Here is a 17,116-nt window from a genome sequence, read left to right as displayed (position 1 = left end):
TCACAGCTCAAACATCATTCTTACATATCTAGATTATGTCTGCATGTATGTCCCGTCTCACTGACGCCGTAACTCCAAAAGTAATGGAAGGACGGCAGTGGACAGGAACTTCTGGCCAGTTGTTGCCAGGCTGTTGCCAGGGCGGTTGTTGAGGAGGCCGCGGAGGGGAGGAGCGTCCAGAGTTCCAATGACGGAATCCAACTGGCGCCCGAGTCGCCCCGGAGTGCGTCACCACGCGCGGTCGGCCGGGGGCGGGGCCAGGTCTGAGTCACGTGGCTTGGTTGCCTACGCGCTGCTGGGCCGTGGGAAGATGGCGGACGGAAAGGGAGACGCCGCCGCCACCGCCGGGGCTGGGGCTGAGGCTCCGGCGGGAGCCGGAGCCGGAGAAGGAACCGAGACTGAGTCCATGGCTCGGGGCCATAGTCCCGCATCTCCGGCGCCGGTAGCCTCCGGATTGCGACCCTGTCTGTGGCAGCTGGAGACAGAACTGAGGGAGCAGGAGGTGTCGGAGGTCTCATCTTTGAACTACTGTCGGAGCTTCTGCCAGGTGAGGGGCGGACTGGCTGGCTGAGGGCGGCGGGGCGGGGAGGCCAGGGGAAGAGGCCCCGGATCTGTTGCTGCTGCCGGGGCTGGACTGATAGGCGCCACCTCCGTGTCTTGCCGCGCCCCCGGGGCCGGGAAGGCCCAGTTCGAAAGCCCAGCCGCTGGCCCCCCTCCGCCAAGTGCCCGACTTTGGCCACCGCCAGGGAGGGTTGCGCTGGGTCAGACTGAGAGCTGGGAGGGCGCCGGCGGCTCCCTGGAAGGGCCGTGCCCTGTCGTCGTTGCCTGTCCCCCAGCCGGGTGGTTGGAGCGCCATTGCCTGTTGAAAGATTGATTGCTCATTTCTGCCAGGAGATCCTTTTTTGAGTGCAGATCTCCAAATTGGAAAGCCTGGATTTTCCTAAATAATTCGGAGATATATGTTGGGGCCAGAGACTTATCTTTGGAGTGAACGTCTTTTGGGCCCCTGAAAGGTATGACAGTTGGCTTTGAAAGGCGTCTAGGGCTTTCTGTTTAGGGATTGTGGAGCTGGTTGGTGGTTTGGTTTTGGCTGCCTTTTGGGGAGGGGGGGGAGCGGGTATTAAAGCTGTTCTTTCGTCTTTTCTATGTTCTTTGGAGAATTGTGCTGCCAGAAACGAGGCTGTTGATCCTTGCAATGATTATTCGGGTCTTTGAGTAGAAGAGGATTGGGAAAGATGTGGAGTGTGGTCTGTTTTGGCAGTTCTGTGACTATTTCTGTGCCATAGTGGGTCCTAACCTATGATTACATATTTCTTGGTATGCTGAGTTTTCTTTCCTTGATCATGTCGCGATTTTTCTTTATAAATTTTGAAGATGTGCCATGATTATTTTTTCGTCTGCTTGTTTGTTCTAATCATGTTTTGGTCCCGCCCCTCTGCTTCTCACCTGGTGCTCCTTAAAGGATGCAAAATAATGGTAGTGTTTTGGCACTTGGGCTCTTAATGAGTAGTTGAGTGTGCAGAATAAATTGCGGTGTTCCAAAGTTATTATTTAGAGGGACAATTTGCTCTGTTGGTCCGGAGGAGGATCGAAAATTGACTTGATTGATTGCTTTTCTCTCTCCTCTGCTAAGCCAGAGGCACTTCCTCTTGAATGAATTTTGACCTTGCCAATGAATCTTTTCCATACATTGTATCACTCCAGTTTGTCTACAACCTGCAGCCTTTACCCTGAACTGTGAAGCACTGTGTCCTTTGCATCTTTACTCTCAATGAACATTCTTACTATACAAATTTACAAACTTTTACTGACTCCATAGGATGGTGCCAGACACTTTACCAAGTACTGAGGAAACATGAATCAGACAGCATTTACCCTTGATGAGTTTACCATTTGGAGGAGGTAGTAGAAATAACAGTATTGCCAGATGCAGTTTGGTGATGATGGAAGAGGATACCTTGTACAAAGGGGGGCGGGGCTTATGGGACATCTTATGGGAAGACAGTCAACTAGTAAAAATAAATGTAAAGGTTAACTTAGAAGTTACTAGGAGAGGCCAGTTTGGATGGAGTGGCCTGAGAAGGCCCTGTGCTTGAAGCGTTGAAAATGAGCCTTGTTAAGTATCGGGAAAGGAGGTGGTATTATAGTGTTAATGGTGGAGATGAGAAGGAAAACAGTGCTTTGGGAGAAGAGGGAACTAACTGGACCAGGATTAGTGAGGAGGAGAGCAGAACTGTTGGTTTGGGATAAGCCTTCTAAGCTTTCGTTGTCTTCTTGGAAGGATAGCAGGAATGGATATAACCAATCAAATTGAAGCTTGTCAGAGAATAACATATATATATATATGTCGCTTTAAGCCTAGTACTGGTGGCTTCGATTTTGATTAATTTTTAATGTATTGTCTTTGCAACACTTAGATATGTGAGGGCATAGAAGAGTTTTCTTTTTTTTTTAGAAGAGTTTTTAAAACAAAATATTTTTGTAATTTTTTTTTTAGTGAATTTTTTTTTTTTTTTGGTCTGAAATTCTCCCAAAACAGTTTTTTACACTTATAAAATAAAAGTATCAGTGACAATATGTTGTAATGGAAAGCATTGGATTGGGAGTTATTTGGGTCTTAATTGTAACTCTACCACTTACTAGCTAATAACCTTGGGCAAAATGTGACTGTGAGATTATGTTTTGTTTTCTGACCTTTATCTGCTTGTAATGCTTTATACAAACAGACCAGAAAGTTTATTTTCAACTCTTCACAATATTTGTCACATTATTTTGGCACATTTTTTCCCATAGCCCAGTCAACTTAGGCTGTCCTTTCTTATCAGATAACAGAAAATTTTTTTTTTTTTTAGTTTTATGATGAAGTAGGAATAATTTCACCATCCAGATTTGGTTGAATAGCTTTTGGTTTCACATTGGAAAGGCAGTGTCAGATTTTTTCACCTACTGACTGTGTGTGTGCCTGACATTGCACTTAGTGCTGGAAATAGTGACCTGTCCTGCAGGAGTACCTAAGGAATGTGTAAACAGAAGTAGTGATGTTACATTATCATAAAGGCCTCACCGATGCTCCCTGGGATGCTTAACTGCCATAAAAGGTATTTTTATCATATGTTTAAGTTAAAGATATTGTCTTAGGGACTTAGAGTGTGCAAAGTAGAACCTCCTGCAACAGGCTGGGACCATATTCCCTCTAGCTTTTGCTGCACTTGTAAGAAATGGCTCTGTCTTTGGAATTGCACCAAGTCAAGAAATAAACTAGCATATGAAAGGATAGAGAAGCTTGTTTCATTCTGGGCATGTTTTCAATTTTCAGAAGTTTGTAAAGATGATCAAAATGAAACTTCATAAGTAATAGTTACTAAGAAAATGATCTGTAGATGAAGTCGTAGTCAGTGAAAATTTGTATTCAGTGACTGTTGGATGTGGATTCCACCCCCCCCCCCCCCCCCCCCCGCCCTTCCCTCAGTTCCTTTTCTGAAAACATTGTCTGCCAGACTTTGTGGATAAGATTAACTCTAGAAAACAGTCTTTCTTTGTCTTGCTGGAAAATTGATGATATCCTCTCAGGTTCTTACTATGTTTTGGGAACCCAGATTCCTGAAGTTTTCCAACTGGTTGGTGTATTTGTAACACAGATTTTGAAGACTTTTACAGTAGACTTCATTACAAAATTGACATTATTGACTGAATGATTATACTTTGAGAGTATCGGGCACAGTAGCTTTATGAGTAATCCTTGTTTATGAGACACTTCCAGTTTTGGACTAACAGTAACTGTAGATTTTTAAATGTTAACTCAGTGAGTATTGAATATATTTCAGTTTTCCCTAGATTCGTGTTTGGGTCCAAAGGCCTGAGTCAGATTGTCATTCTATACCATCTTTACCATTTAAACTAGCTGTGTGACCTTGGGTCATGTTAATTTTCTTTAAACCGAAGTTTCTCATTTGCAAACATAATAATAGTACTTATTGTTCTCTATGTAAATACATTGTTGTGTGGACTAGATAAAACAATCTCTGTTAAAAGCCAGTGGCTCTGGAACTGAGTTATCCAGATTTCTTGGGATGAAAAGTCTTAACAGCCTTGCCCCCAGCTTACTTTTCAGCTCTTGAGTAGCCAGCCAGTCCCACCACCCCAGTTCTACTCTTATTCAGAATTACTGTACTTGGATACCATGGACCAAGTTTGGGATCTCAGTTACTCTGTGGTTAAAATTGTGCCTACAAGTTTTTAGGTGCATTATTTTGGAAAGATGATCTTAATTGTCATTGGATTCACCAAGATCCAAAACACACGTTAAGCTTTCAGTAAATATTTCCCAGGTGACTGATCTACAAAGGATGGCATTACTAGTTTAACAAGAGCTCAGTTCATCCAGCATTTTTAGGTCTTTCCCTTTCATTGTGCTGTGAAAAGTGAAAGTCCCTTGGTCCTTTCCAACTCTTTGCGACCCCATGGACTATACAGTCCATGGAATTCTCTAGGCCAGAATACTGGAGTAGTTAGCCTTTCCCTTCACCAGCTGAACCACAGGGGAAGCCTAAGAATACAGGAATGGGTAGCCTATCCTTTCCCATTGGATCTTCCCGACCCAGGAATTGAACCAGGGTCTCCTGCATTGCAGGCGGTTCTTTACCAACTGAGCTATCAGGGAAGCCCCTTCATCGTGCTGTTCTATCCTTTCTCACATTTTCTGCATGGCTGACTTTCCTTCTTTAGGGCCCTGTGCAAATGTCACCTTATCTGTGATGCTTTCTTTGATTTTAATAGATTTCCTTTTAGTTGTTTGCTTTTTTTTGACGCTTTGTATATACCTGTTGTTCAGTCGCTCAGTTGTGTCGACTTTTTGCACCCTGCGGACTGCAGCACACCAGGCTTCCCTGTCCTTCACCATCTCCCGGAGCTTGCTCAAGCTCAGGTCCATTGAGTCAGTGATGCCATCCAACCATCTCGTCCTCTGTCATCTCCTTCTCCTCTACCTTCTATCTTTCCCAGCATCCAGGTCTTTTCTAATGAGTCTGCTCTTTGCATCAGATGGCCAAAGTATTGGAGCTGCAGTCCTTCCAATGAATTTTCAGGGTTGATTTCCTTTAGGATTGACTGGTTTGACCTCCTTGCAGTCCAGGGGACTCTCAAGAGTCTTACCCAACACCACAGTTTGAAAGCATCAGTTGTGTGCTGAGCCTTCTTTATGGTCTAGTTCTCACATCCATAAGTGACTACTGGAAAAACCATAGCTTTGACTAGACAGACTTTTGTCGACAAAGTAATGTCTCTGCTTTTTAATATACTATGTAGGTTTATCATAGCTTTTCTTCCAAGGAGCTAGTGTCTTTTTATTTAGTGGCTGCAGTCACCATCTGCAGTGATTTTGGAGCCCAAGAAAATAGTCTGTCACTGTTTCCATTGTTTCCCCATCTATTTGCCATGAAGTGATGGGACCAGATGCCATATTCTTAGTTCTTTGAATGTTGAGTTTTAAGCCAACTTTTCCACTCTCTTCTTTTACCTTCATCAGTAAGCTTTTTAATTCTTCTTTACTTTCTGCCATAAGGGTGGTGTCACCGGAATATCTGAGGTTATTGATATTTCTCCTGGCAATCTTGATTCTGGCTTGCATATACCTATTTGGTTTTAACTCTTTTTCTTGCTGTCAAGGTCTTAGTTCAGGCTTCATAATGTCCTTTTACAGCTCTTCACTAATCTTCCTTGCCTTCCAAGTGACCTTATCTACAGTCCATTTTGGTGTTCCTTCTAAATTATAAACATGATCTTGTTGGACACTTTATTCACTAAAATTCTTCCTTTTTTTTTTGCCCCAAAGGCAAGATAAAATTCACACTTATTAACCTGGCAAGCAAAGCTTTTTAGGGTCTGAACTGTTCCACCCCTTACACCCAACTCTCTCTCTCTCTCTTTTTTTTTTGGTCTATCTTCACCCCAGTGTTCATCTCTTAGTCTGCTTGACTAATCCCAGGGTCCTCCCTTAACTCATCTGCTTATCTATCCTTGACTACCTGGCTCAAATAATAAGCGTTTTCAAACATTTTCTGATTTCATTAGATAGAATAAGGTGACTCTTCCACTTAGAATATGTACTCCAGTAGCACCTTGTACATCAGCATGGTACCTGAATTTTTTTTCCCCATGTTTATTTCTTGTATTGACTAGTAAGCCAACAAGTCTTTGTTTTACTCTTGGTACCTAGAAATTAATACAATGCCTGGCCCACAGAACTAATTTGTTGAATAAATTTTGTAGGAACACTTAATGTAAAATCTGGTATGTTAACAGGCGGTTTTACCATAAGAAATTATTGTAAAGAAACAGGGTAGATTTTGGTCATTTCTTGGAGACATTATTTGTCAATTTGGCTTACATTCATATTAAGGTACACATTTACATGTGTGAAATGAGGGCTAGAGTTGACGGAGAGGGGCAAATAGGAGGCATTATATAGTATTGAGAAAGATGCTAGGGCTTCCCAGATGGCTCAGTGGTAAAGTATCTGCCTGCCAATGCAGGAGACTCAGGAGACTCGGGTTTGATCCCTGGGTTGGGAAGATGCCCTGGAGTATGAAACGGCAACCCATTCCAGTATTTTTGCCTGGAAAATCCCATGGACAGAGGAGCTTGGTGGGCTGGAACCCATGGGGTTGCAAAGAGTCAGACACGACTGAGCACACATGACTTGGAGATGCTGAGATAGGAAGGATCAGTCTTCGAAACTCCTTGAGGTTGGTGGCCATGAAGACTCTTGAGCAATATCTTTTTATTTTTACTTCTTTCAATTATTTAGTTTAAAGGGTTTTTATTAAATGCATTAGCTTTTCTTCTTGTGTTGCCTTCTCTTGGGAGATAGCTATATAGGAACTAGAGAACAGTTAGTTATAATCACAAAAACTAGTTTTTCAGTGCATATAACCAAAACATTATTGTAAAGGTGATCTGTGAAGCAGTGGGAGCTCTGGGTGCTGTCATTTACCGTGGTACCACCTAGTCTCTTAAACTGTAGCCTCTAGTGACTTCTGTGCCTACCTGTGGATCATGCTCTTCTGAACCACATTAGTAAAAAATCTAAATAGAAAACATCACTTATTTCAAGACTGCAAAGGCATTGGCAGACTAAAAAATATTTGTTTTCATTCTGTTCTAGACACCTGTCACCTGCCCCAGAGGTCTCCCTTGACTGTCTTATCTGAAGCAGCACACCCCCATCTTCTCTTGACTCCTTAGCACTCCTTTATAGTTCTTTTCATCACTGACGGCTGTCTGAAACGTCTCTGTCTGTGTGCCCACCTGGAATGTGAGCAGCATGAGGGTGTTGATTGTTCTGTTTACCCCTCCCTATATTAGCCCCTGGCTTTTGATAGCTGCTCAGTCAGTATTTGTTGATCCTTTCTCTCCTTCCTTCCATAAATCCTTGACTAGACTTCTTGAGAGTAACAAGGGAGTTTTAACCTATCTTAATCAAAAAATAAGAACTTTTTTTGTCAAGAAGGTCATGCTGCTTCCAGTAGGGATCAGGTCTACTGTTCTTGTGTTTTGATTAACTAAAAGTAGAATCTCGATTTAATTTTATTCACATTTTCTAAGAACTTCCCCTCGTTTCTTATATTCCACAAACATTTAAAGTAATGAATTTTTCAGCAAGGTTTGTTTAGCCAGATTGAAGTATTTATTTTGGATGTGATTGACACCATATTAGAAAACCCGAACATAGATTGCAAGTTGATATAAAAAAATAGATTCCTGAAACTTTCATTGCTGATATAAGCCAACATGGAAACCATGTCAAAAAAATAGATATTTAATATATTGAGCATCTTTTTGTGTGCCAGGCACGTGGGTAAGTGGTGGTATTTTCCTTTTACAGATAGAAAACTGAGACTCAGGGAAATTATGTAACTTTCTCAAGATCACACAGCTGTGGTGAAGTCTGACTCCAGAGCCTATGCTGTTTTTTTTTAATCAACATTTCCTAAATTATGTTTGTTCCATGAAATACATGTATTCATAAGCACTTCTTAAAATAAGGGTTCTGTGTTCATGTAAGTTGGGTTGATGTTTGGAAAAATGCTTTTTTAAAAAATACAAGACACATTGTGACTCCTAGAAAGACATTTAAGTTTTGTATAGCATTTGCTAAGATAAGGGTGTCTATAGAACATTTTGCCATGTTCTAAACCTGTATCAGCCCCCAAATCACATGCTTTGGTTTCATTATAGTAAAGCAAATCACTATGGTGAATAGTTGATTGCTTTATGTTTCTGCACAGCACCGAGTTTTGATTTCTTGGTTTCGGCCTAAACGACTGGGAGCTTTTTATAAAAAATTTCCTTCCAAAGTTTTTGCCATTTTTAGATTATACTTATTGTCCCAAATGAACAATATTTTAATGTATTATAACTTTTTGGAAATTGAGAATGAATTGTATTTCAGACATATTTTGAGTTCATGTTTATTCATCTAGGTTTTCCTGTATTTCTGCAACACAGGTAGCTTGGAAACTATTAATACTGATGTATTTATCTGTTTCTCCTCACTTTTGTGCTATACTGATTTCTCAGTGTGTTTTTTTGAGGCATTTTCTTGTTGTTTTGGGGGGAATCTAGTAGCTGATTGTGCTGACATTTATTTGGTTTTAAAGTATTTTTACTCCCAAAGAGATTAACCTGAGTGTGCCACATTAGCCAGAACAGTAATGCCTTTTAATATGGACACTTACAAGAATTATTACCAGGTATGATAGAATAAATGACTTAGCTTGGGAATTGTATTTTTATGATAAATGATTATATAAAATAGGTGTATTTTAATTTGTGATTTCGTTTTCTTTTTTCATGTGTATATATTTTTATATATGTTTAAGGTATATAAGATATCTTAAGGTAATAAAACTGAATACTCATTTTTTGTTTTTTTGTGACTCCAGACCGATGCATGCTCTTTCTAGAAGTTTAAGACAAGATGTATAAATGCATAAAGCAAAAAGTGAAAGTCTCACTGTTTAACTCATAAACGTAATTGTAAAAAATGAGAGTAATGTAAGAGAAGAGAAAGTAAAGATGAAAGCTATCACATACCCTCTATATTTCAGTGCTACATTTTCTTTAGATAACAGTTTGGGAATTAAAAGTTACAACACAGTAAAATATTCTTCATTTTCATCATTCATTCATATACTTACAGAATTTTTCTGTATGATATGTACTGTCTTTAAAAAATAGTGTCAAGTTTATATACTAAAACTTGCTTCTTTCATTTAGATATCTTTTCATGTGGAACACGTACATATTGACTACATTAAAAAAGTAACTTCATGGTATTCCATTGAAAACTGCATCAATTTTAAATTGTTCAGGTAGCAAAACCGTCAACGCTTTTTTTTTTTTTTTTAATTTATTTATTTATTTGACTGTGCTGGGTCTTAGTTGTGACACTTGGTATCTTTAGTTGCAGCATGTGGGATCTAGTTCCCTGACCAGGGATCAAACCCAGGCCCCCTGCATTGGAGCGTGGAGTCTTAGCCACTGGACCACCAGGGAAGTCCCAACACTCTTAATTAAAAACTTTTTTTAACTATAAAAGCAATGCTCATGGCAGAGTATATAAAGTTACAGAGACATTTAAGGGAAAAGTAAAAGCCCTCTTCTGCCTTCAGTTCCTCCAGTCACTTGGCAGAGAAGTTAACAGTGTCTCGTGTACTTTTAAAAATGAAAATATACAGTCTTCTGAAATTTGCATTTTAATTTACTATAATGAGGACAATTTTCTGTATCAGGACAATTTTCTGTATCAGTACACCACAATTAAGTCATTTGTGTTCTTTTTTGTTGTTATCACAAATAATATTGAAGTGAATAACTTTAAACACTAAGCACCAGTTATTTAAATCCATATCATGGATTTCTGGAATTGAAATTACAATACTGGACTAAAGAGAATGTTTTTTAAAATTTTGATAGATACTGGCCTTGCCATTTCTGATATTACTGAACTTATTAATATATGGCCATCTGGTTGTGGCAGATAATTGCTATTACACTATTAAATTAACAACATTTGTGTATTTTTTCATGTGTATTAGGTATTTACTTTTTCCCCCTGTGAGATTTGTCTTTACTTTTTAAACATACCTCTATTTGAAAATGTTATTAGTTAAAAGTCATTAAAATTTGATTGTGTCTAATCATTCAGTGTGACCTTGTAATCTTAGGATTCCATGCTGTTTGAGGTTCTCAAGAAGCAGAACATACTGTAGAGTTAGTTGTGGCCTAGCCTGAGGCCCTTGGAATGTATGATACATTTAGTGATTTTTGTGAGAGATTTGTCAGTGTACTCATTTCCAACAAACATTTATTGATCGTTCCTATTTTGGGGAGATTTGGGAATCTTTAGAAAGACTAATTCATAGCTGAATAAATGGAAAGACCCTCGTGCTTTTCATTGGCTAACTTTTTTTCTGTGTTGTTATCTTTATACATTTTCAAATAAAGTTTCACTGAATGGACGTATTCAGTTCAGTTGCTCAGTCATGTCTGACTCTCTGTGACCTCATGGATTGCAGCACACCAGGCCTCCCTGTGGACATGTTACCTTAAGCCAAATCAGTTTGTTATGGGGCTTCAAATTGCTACTTAAATGAGATGACCTTTTAGATGTGATTCTCCTTCAAAAGTAAATAATTCTATTCAGAAACATTTGCTAAGGATTATTTTCTAAGTTGTCTCCAAACATTTGCCTTGTACATCCTTATTGAAATAAATGAATATTAAAATTTTTTAATACAATACCAATATATAAAGTACAAGCAAACACAGAAGTATAAAAAGGGTGAGGTTTTTAAAACTAATTTAAATAAAAGTTTCAATATTGGACTTCCCTGGTGGTGCTTGTATAAGAATCCACCTGTCAGTGCAGGGGACACGGGTTTGGTCCCTGATCTGGGAAGATTCCACATGCCGAGGAGCAAGTAAGCCCATGGACCACAATTATTGAACCTAGACTCTAGGGCTTTCGAGCCACAACTGCTAAGGCTGTGTGCCACAGCTGCCAAAGCCCGCACACCTAGAGCCTGCACTCCGAAGCAGGAGAAGCCACCCCAGTGAAAAGTCCACTTACCGCAACAGAGAACAGCCCCTTGGTCGCTGCAACTAGAGAAAGCTCACATGCAGCAACAAAGACATAGTGCAACTAAAAAAAAGTTTCAATATTGTATTTCTGCCCCTTGATGGGTTATCATTTATTCCTCTAGGGTAAATGGCCATCCCAGTGGAAGCTACTCTACTAATTCTAGCTGAAATTGTTTACATTCATTGTTATGCTCACTATCCTTATTTGGCTCTTCCTTCGTAGTGAAATCTTGATTTTGATGTTTAAAGGACTTGGTAAATGAGAATGTTAAACCTAAGACAAATTATCCCATGAAGTTCTAACAGTAAATATGGGTAAAACATCATGTTTGGTCAGTCTTATGTTTTATTGTCTAATGAAATGGAGAACATACATAGGAACATACATTTGAAGTTAAGAGGTTTCATTTTAAATCCTCGTTCTGATTCTCTTGTGACCTTAAACTTTGCTGTACCTCTGTATTCCTGTCTATAAAATAGGGAGTAATTAAAAAGTCCCTGATGCTGGGAAAGATTGAGGGCAGTCATATCCCTACATAATTACTGAAAAAACCATAGCTTTGACTATACAGATCTTTGTCTGGAAAGTGATGCCTCTGCTTTTGAATACATTGTCTAGGTTTGTCATAACTTTTCTTCCAAGGAGCAGGTGTCTCTTAATTTCATGGTTGCAGTCACCATCCGCAGTGATTTTGGAGCCAAGAAAATAAAATCTGACACTGTTTCCACTTTTTCTTCATCTATTTGCCATGAAGTGATGCAGTGAGAATTTGGAATTAAATCTCTTCCGTTTGAATTTGTTTTGGTATATAGGCATATTAGTCAAAGATATGTATGTGAAAAACTGTCTTAATCAAACTTCAAAAATAAGTTGTCAGTTATATTTAGAATGAGTAGCCAACAAGGACCTGCTGCTGTCTAGCACAGGGAATTCTGCTCGGTGTTATGTGGCAGCCTAGATAGGAGGGGAGTTTGAGGGAGAGTGGATACATCTATATGTATGGCTGAATCTCTTTGCTGTCCACCTGAAACTATCACAACGTTGCTAATCAGTGATACTCCAATATAAAATAAAATTTTTAAAAAAAATTATAAAAAAATAAGTTAGATCTTTAATAACTTGGCAAAGAATCAAAAAGCAAATAATTGTAAAATACCTGCTACATACTACTCAGGGTTCTGGTCTATAGTGAGCTTATTGTCTAGTGGAGAAGATAAGTATTAAACATTTTTTCCTGTTGCATTTGCTTATTGTTACAGTAGAGCAGTAGTCAGTGTTTGATGGTCATATGTATTTATCCACCTTCCAACTAGTTTGTCCTTAGGTAACAGGAACTTAAGTAAAACAGTTCCCTTGTCTAACTATTATGTAGTAATTTAAAACATAAATGTTTTTTAGTAAACATTATCGCTCCTTCCAGTTGGTATAGACCATAAAGAGACGAATTTCCATTCCATACTTTTCTATAATCAGCTTCATTGCCAAACTAAAAATTTGAAGCAAGTGTATGATTAAGAAGAGAAAAAACCCCACTAATTTAAGGGAAAGCAGGAATGCCAGAAATCCATCGTGAAATGGATGAGGGCTTTTTTATTTTAGGTTTGAAAATGCCAAAAAAACAAGTACCCCTTGAACATCCCAGAGCCATAAAATGTTTGAGCTCAAGAGATTGTTACAAAGAATCAGAAAGCTTTTGTTTATGTATATAAGGCATACGTACCAAGACATACCAAATTGTATTTATCAGGGTTATTTGGCCATAGAGAGTAGGAATAGAATTAGATGGAACACAGGTGTGATCTTTTACTTCTTTATTGCATACAGAACTTTAAAGTTCTGTATGTATGTATGTATGTATTTATGTAAAGTAGGATTATGTGTGAATTTTCCTTTTTGGTGTATTTCAGTATTTTTTTTTTCAAATTTAAACAGGCAAAAAGATACTGCTGTATGTATTGATAGGAAAGGTTATCCAGGATCTGTTTTTTATAAAAAAAAATGTTAGAAAACCATAATATAATTTTATAAAGCAGTGCTATATGGAAAAATTGTGAAACACAGTTACTAAAGTGTTATCATTTGTTTCATTTCAGTGAAGAATAAGTGGAATATTCCCTTTATATTTCTTGTGTTTTTGTATGGTTTGTACTTCTGTTACCCTTTTAAATTAATTTTCATTTTATCATCTGTTGTTTCAGTACTTGTCTTTGCTTTTTTCCCTTGTTAGATCCTGTTTTCTGGCCGTCATGCCTTTGACTTGTTTTACTCCCCTATTTGGGGTGTGAGTTACCATTCAGTAGCTTCCTGAGGAGGTTTCCCCTTTCTTTTGTGTTAGTTAGGCTGGGTATAGGAATCTAGGTTGAAAATTAGTTTTGCTCAAAACTTTCAAGGGTATGTTACTTTTCAAAACAAATATTTCCAATATACAAGTGTAAAGTGTGTAATGCTAAAATGAACACAACCTCAGAAATAATTGAAGCTACCTGTGTGTGCTGTGTCAGAGATTGTCTACCTCCCACCATCATCCTGATTTTGCTATTTAATGTTTCTCCAGCATCTCTTTACTTTGTGAATTTTAATATAATGTGTAGTATTGTTTCTTAGGTTTTCCAACTTTGCTTAAATGATGTACTATGTAACACTAGTGGTAAAGAACTCACCTGCCAATGCAGGAGATGTAAGAGATGTGGGTTTGATCCCTGGATTGGGAAGATTCCTCAGAGGAGGGCACGGCAGCCAACTAGTATTCTTGGCCTGGAGAATCCCATGGACAGAGGAACCTAGCAGGCTACAGTCGATAGGGTCACAAAGAGTCATACTGAAGTGACTTAGCACGAAGGCATGCACATGGCGTTCTTCTGAAGCTTTTTGAATAATGTTTCTAAGAGTTATCTAGTTATATGTATACTTTTTGGTATATATAGTTTTGATAACATTCACTTTTTGATACATTCATGGTATGTAGTATTTCGTTATGTAAATACATCACAGTTCATTTGTCCATTCTTTTATTAATGGATTTGGAGGCATTTACGTTAACTGCTGGGGTAGACATCTTTTTTTTGTGTGTATTTATATGTGGATGCAAGAATTTCTTTCAGAGTATGTGCTTTGAGTGCAATTCCTGGGTTCGTACATAGTCCTATCTTCAACTGTAATTAATACTGCCAAGTTATTCTCCTCAGTATTTGTAGCAGTTTATGCAGTTATCAGTGTTTGAAAGTTACCATTGCCTTATACTCTTGCTGATACTTGGTGTAGTCAGACAGTTTAATTTTAGCCATTCTGGTGAGTGGACTGTGCTATCTTATTGTGGGTTTTTGTTTTTCTGATGTGAAGAGTTGCTTATCTTTTTGGTTACATTTATTGCTATTCAGATTTTCTCTTTTGTGAGTTATCTTTCCCCATTTTCTGCTCATTTTTCATTTGGATTGTCTTTTTCTTAACAGGTTTTATGAAAGTATTTTCTAGACATGAATTCTTTGTTGGTCATTACTTCAGAATTACATTTTCTTCAGTTTATCTTTTCACTTTTTGTATTACCTCTATGTGCAGAATTTTTACATTTTATTGCAGTGAAAATAGTAAATCTGACAATTAAAATGTAAAATTGATTTAAATTTTTTTTATGGTTTTGTACATTTTATGGACCATTGTCTTTTCTTAAAAATAGCTTTATTGAGGTATAATTGACACACAGTAAACCTCATATTTAAAACTTGATAAGCTTTGGCATATTTTTATACCCATGAAACCACAGTCAAAATAATGAATATACCCATCACTGCTAGAACTTTCTACTCCCATTGTATTTCCTCTTTCTTACTTTTCTTCCGTAATAACTTTCCATCCTCACTCAGTTATGCTGCTTTCTCTATAGATTAGATTATAGATTATATTGCATTTTTAGAATTTTACAGAAAAACCCTATACAGTCTTTTTAATTTTTTTCAGCCAGTATAATTATTTTGAAATTCTTTTATGTTGTATATATTAATAATTAATTCTTTTTGTTGCTGAGTATTCTTTGTATGGCTTTATCATGATTTGTTTGTCCATTTACCTGTTGGCCATTCAGCTTGTTTCCAGTTTTTGGCTGATACAAACAAAGCTGTTATGAACATTCATGTGTAAGTCTTTGTGTGAACAAATGCTTTTCTTTCTCTTGGGTAAATGAATGGCTGGGTCACATGTCAGGTTTTTCAGAGTAGTATCGTTTTACATTCCTAACAACAATGTATGAGAGTTCTAGTTTTCCACTTCCTGATCAACACATGGCGTGGCCAGTCTTTTTATTATAGTTTTAGCCACCCTAAAATTAGTGGCAGCTCATTGTGGTTCTTATTTGCATTTCCCTAGTGACTTCTGTTGGGTATCTTTTCACCTGCTTATTTGTCAACCATATATCTTCTTTGGAAATGTATCTTTTCAGCTCTTTTGCTGACTTGAAAAAAATTAGATTGTTTTCGTATTGTTGAGTTTTGAGAGGAGTGTGTGTGTGTTTCTGGACCCAAGCCTTTTATTTAGTATATTCTTTTTTTTTTTTTTTTTCCGCTTTTTTAAATGTTGTGGCTTAGATGGCAAAGGGTAGACAGATTGGAGGTGGTGATTTGTGTCACTTAAGTTACATACATTCTGTCACTGGTTCCCTTGGTATCTCTGGCGGGAACACCCTTGACTGTGATACAGATGCCATTGTGCTGAGGGTGGGCATGAAGAGAGCCTAAGGTGCTCACTCCCAGCTTAGGGAGAGCAGATCATGACAAGGATGAACTGAGGCACAACAGCATAGTGTCAGGCACACATTGTGGACAGAACTGTTGGTAAACTCACACGAGGCACTAGCAAGAACTTCAAGGAAAAATTGGGTGAGACATTAATAGGAAAGAGAAGTCCTACATTACTAGATGGCCCCAGGAGCAGCCAAGCCATGGCTTGTTGGCATGTATTCTCCTAGGCTGTGGCTTGTCTTTTTACTCTCTCAACAGTGTCTTTTGAAGAACACATGTTCTTAATTTTGACAAAGTTCAGTTTATCAACTTGTTCTTTTATTGATTATAGTTTTCATGTTATATCTGAGAAATCTGCCTAACCTAAGAGCACAAAGATGTTCTATATTCTCTTCTGTAAATGTTACTGTTTTAAGTTTTACATTTAGATCTATGATCCATTTGAAGTTCCTTTTTTGTGTATGTTGTGTGAGTGATGGATGGAAGTTCTTTTTTAAAAAGATAGGAGCATCTAAATGTCTCAGCAAGATTTGTTGAAAAGACTACTTTCCCACTGAATTGAGAAATCTCCTTTGCACTTGGCTGAAAATCAATTAGCCATATGTATGTAGGTCTATTTCAGGACTTTATTCTGTTCCATTGTTCTAGTTGTATACCTTGATGCCATTACCACACTCTTGTGTTGCTGTTTTCAAACAGAAAATACCATATTATGAAAGTATGTTGCACACAGACAGGAAGTAGAATGGTGGTGGTTGCCAGGGGGTGGAGGGAAGGGGGGAATGAAGAGTTACTGTTTAATGGGTTCAATTTCAGTTTTGTAAAATGAAACAAGTTGTGTGGACGGATGGTGGTGGTGGTAGCACAGCAGTGTAAATATACTTAATATCATAGAACTGTTCACTTAAAATTGATTAAGATGGTAAATTTTGTTACATGTGTTTTGCCACAGGTTTTTTGTTTGTTTTGTTTTTAAGCTATATTGCACAATGGTGCAAAATGAGTACTCAGTCATTTCAGTTGAATGTTTTAAAAAAATCAAGACCCATTGTTAGCTGGCAAATAATGGGGGTAGAAGTTCGACTCCCCAACTGAAAGGTGTTTTATTTCACTGTTTTACATAGCTGCCTCAGAATTGTAATCCTGTCCAGTGATAAAGCTCAAATTTTAAAATTTTCGTATTTAAGAAGTATACTAGATCTCTTTAGTAGTAGTGACTTACTAAAACAGAAATGGGAAATAA

The 17,116-nt window shown here is 38.0% G+C and overlaps 1 protein-coding gene across 1 annotated transcript in view; it reads left to right on the top strand.

Annotated features, from left to right (window-relative positions):
• The first annotated feature begins 285 nt into the window (after positions 1-285).
• RLF (RLF zinc finger) overlaps positions 286-17,116 on the top strand; it is a 78,328-nt gene continuing 61,497 nt past the window's right edge. Inside the window, exon 1 of the mRNA XM_043875807.1 lies at positions 286-547. Within this exon, the coding sequence (XP_043731742.1) occupies positions 311-547 (237 nt within the window). The 5' untranslated portion in view covers positions 286-310. The remainder of the gene's footprint in view (positions 548-17,116) is intronic.

The sequence above is a fragment of the Cervus elaphus genome, chromosome 20 (assembly GCF_910594005.1).
Source record: "Cervus elaphus chromosome 20, mCerEla1.1, whole genome shotgun sequence".
NCBI classification, from domain to species: domain Eukaryota; kingdom Metazoa; phylum Chordata; class Mammalia; order Artiodactyla; family Cervidae; genus Cervus; species Cervus elaphus.
The sequence above is the reverse complement of the archived record's forward strand: the minus strand, read 5'-3'. Positions and strand labels throughout refer to the sequence as shown.